Source organism: Ruditapes philippinarum, unplaced genomic scaffold (genome assembly GCF_026571515.1).
Source record: "Ruditapes philippinarum isolate M1 unplaced genomic scaffold, ASM2657151v2 ctg7543_1_1_1_1, whole genome shotgun sequence".
NCBI lineage: Eukaryota > Metazoa > Mollusca > Bivalvia > Venerida > Veneridae > Ruditapes > Ruditapes philippinarum.
Window position 1 is genome coordinate 10,383 of NW_026856202.1, and position 3,042 is coordinate 13,424.

Sequence of the window (3,042 nt, forward strand, 5' to 3'; positions counted from 1 at the left end):
TTACACTTTACACCGTATCACGATTAAGTGATTTCATATAACGATAACATCAATCATGTAACTAAGTCAAATTTTAAAGACGAAAGAAGGCAAAGGTAAGCATTGATCTTAAAGCGTCTTATTTATAGTTGAATTATATATTCTATATCTTTTAAACACTGTACAAAATGGTAAAATTTATTGGAGTTATCTGTCATCAGATTAATTTTACTAAAACTCACACTGAAGAACATAAGATAAAATGTAACATGAGATAAAAAAAGTTGTTTTTTATGATCTATGTTTACATGCATTACCTGTACAGGGAATTATCGAGTGTATTTTATAATAATTTATATGTTAAAGTAACTGTTTAAGGAATTGTCAAGTGCATGATTTATTCATGGATTTGTGAAAATATTTCTTTTTAAAATCACTCAAGCGCAAAGATGGATCGTAGATATTGTTAACAAAAGTAAAGCAGTTGGTGATTTAGAATTACTTAAACCTCTTTCAAACATGGATATGGACGCATTGTATATCTTTTTATGAAGATACAGTTGATACATTGTAAAAGATATCGGTCTTTCATTTCATACGATAAACAAAAAATATTGTATAATTCAGTTTATGCTTTCAATGAATACATTAATTTAGAATAGATGAAAAAAAATCTATTCCAGAATGGCAGAAGGAATCAATGTTCAATCGTTTAAAGACGGTTCTGATGCAGACTTTGAATTCACGTGTTCACCTTGCAGCAAAGATAATATAAGAGAAGAGGCTAACAAGTATTGTCCTGAGTGTCAAGAATATTTGTGTAATACATGTACAAGATACCATGGCCGACTTAATGCTACACAACAACATAAACTGTTGGATAAAAATGATGCCAATCGAGGCTTACATATTGCTAGGACAAAATGCCAGTACCACGCTGACCGAAACATTGAAATGTACTGCAAAACACATGATATGGTTTATTGTGCAATGTGCATTGCAACAGAACATAGGTTATGGTTATATTAAACATATATAAACATTTCAAGTAGTATTGTTTGCGAGACCTGGTTTATTTATGGCTTATTTTGTTTCTACTACATTGTACATGTATATATACATTGTATATATCATGAAGTTTAGTATTCAATTTTCGATCTGTGACTCGGATCAAATGTAGTCTGTAGTTTCAGCAGATTATGGTTCAACTGTACTAAATAATATTAAATAAATATTAGCTTAAATTATTATGTGATATTTTAATTATATTTTCTAATTATAATTAACCTCCGGCCTCATTTTATATTGTAGGTCTTGTGATGGAGTAAACAAGATTGAAGATGCTTCTAAACAAAGCGTAACCCAAACGGAGATTCAAGCTCTATTGGATGAAACAAAAGTTGCGCATGGCACTGTGAAGTCCCTGGCAGTAAAACGGAAACAGAATTTAACTGCTTTAGACAAACAGAAAGTACTTATTGAAGTGAAACTAGATGCTACAGAGACAAAACTTATAGAACATATAAGAAAATTGAAAAGAGAGACAGCAAAATGTTTAAATGATAAATATTCTACATTGAAGGAGGAACTCGTGTCTTCTATCAGTGTATCAGGTCGAACAGCTGAAGACTTGAAGCAAACTACGGAACAACTGCAAATGATGGATAGTATGAACTTAGAGCAGCAATTTGTTCGGATGAAATTGATGAAGAAGACTGTCAAAGATGCAAACACTGTTTGTACAGAAGGTGCGGCAGAAGGAACAAAATTTATCGATTTTACTGAAAATAAAGAGCTGAAGGACGTCATCACAAAAGCAAATTCTATAGGTGACTTGACAACTGGAATTTTGGATGAGCAGATTGTGAAACAGAGGCAGTACAAAATAAAGTCAACGAAAGAGATCAATTTGAAGCAGACTTATGACTTATGGAATTGCTACATATCTGATATCTGTAAACTTTCTGATGGTATGATACTTCTGACTGATGATTACAATAACAAATTGAAAAGACTCAACACTAATGATAGTGTACAAAACATCTATCATTTTGATGCTATGCCTACATGTTTATGTTGTGTTAGTAAAAGTGAAGTGGCTGTGAAATTAAACAATAAAATACAACTCTTTTTCCGTTGGCTCATCATATCTATCCAAAGGAAGGACTATAGTTATAGAATACGGTCATCAGTTAGGATTAACAATGTGTTGTGGTGATCTATGGTCATCAGCCTCAAATGGTGTTAACGTATACAGTACTTCATCTAATCTTGTAAAATATATTGCCAAGGATCAAAACGGGAAGTTTATATTTAAATCCAGTGTTACGCATATGGCTGCCACTCCTGACACAGTGATCGTAACAGATGGCTCTGATGGAGCTGTTTGTCTTAACAAGGATGGTACGGTCATTGAAGAGCTGAGAGACAGTAGATTGAAGTGTACTAAAGGTGTATGTGTAGCTGATGATGGAACGATATTTCTATGTGGTTATCATTCACACAACATCGTTATGTTCAACAGGGATGGTAATTGTCTCGGAGAACTAACGGGGAAAGATTCTGTCTTGAAAGCACCAGTCAGTATGTGCTTCGATGGGACAAACAATAGGTTAATTGTTGGAGTTTACAACAACGATAAACTATTTGTAATCGAATTTGCTTAAGATAGATCGCAAAAATTTCAACTTCTAACCGGTAAATTCCTTCAAAGAAATTTCTGCTGGATTGAGATGTTTCACAAGCTTAAGAAATAAATCTAATGTATCTTTTGGCTATTGATGCGAAATAACTATCTATGTTGTTTAGTACTTGGTTTATATTGATTTATATTGTTGTTTTCAAACAACTGAAAAAGTCGGGTCATAAAATCAATATGTGAATTGTTTAAAATGTTATTTGCATGCAACATTGTTTTAGTCTTTCGATGCACATGTGTTAGTCCTAAACGTTGTTTAGAAAATAGAAACGTTAATTAAAAATATATTTTAAACTTTTGTAGAACAATCTTTGTAACACAATTATATCATTCTTCTATAAACAAGATATAATGCCTGTCAGTTT

At 32.2% G+C, this 3,042-nt stretch overlaps 1 protein-coding gene across 1 annotated transcript; it reads left to right on the forward strand.

Annotated features, from left to right (window-relative positions):
* The first annotated feature begins 663 nt into the window (after nucleotides 1-663).
* Nucleotides 664-2,645, forward strand: LOC132745766 (uncharacterized). The gene is made up of 3 exons (XM_060734739.1): nucleotides 664-935; nucleotides 1,291-1,949; nucleotides 2,140-2,645. Exons 1-3 carry the CDS (start codon nucleotides 664-666, stop codon nucleotides 2,643-2,645), a joined length of 1,437 nt encoding a protein of 478 aa, XP_060590722.1.
* The last annotated feature ends 397 nt before the right edge of the window (nucleotides 2,646-3,042 follow it).

Excerpts from the sequence above, each read along its gene's own strand:
- LOC132745766 (XM_060734739.1), top strand. The coding sequence starts at position 664 with ATGGCAGAAGGAATCAATGTTCAATCGTTTAAAGACGGTTCTGATGCA. Across the intron at positions 936-1,290 it reads GCTGACCGAAACATTGAAAT|GTCTTGTGATGGAGTAAACA; the intron begins GTACTGCAAAAC and ends TTTATATTGTAG. Across the intron at positions 1,950-2,139 it reads TATCTGTAAACTTTCTGATG|GAAGGACTATAGTTATAGAA; the intron begins GTATGATACTTC and ends ATCTATCCAAAG.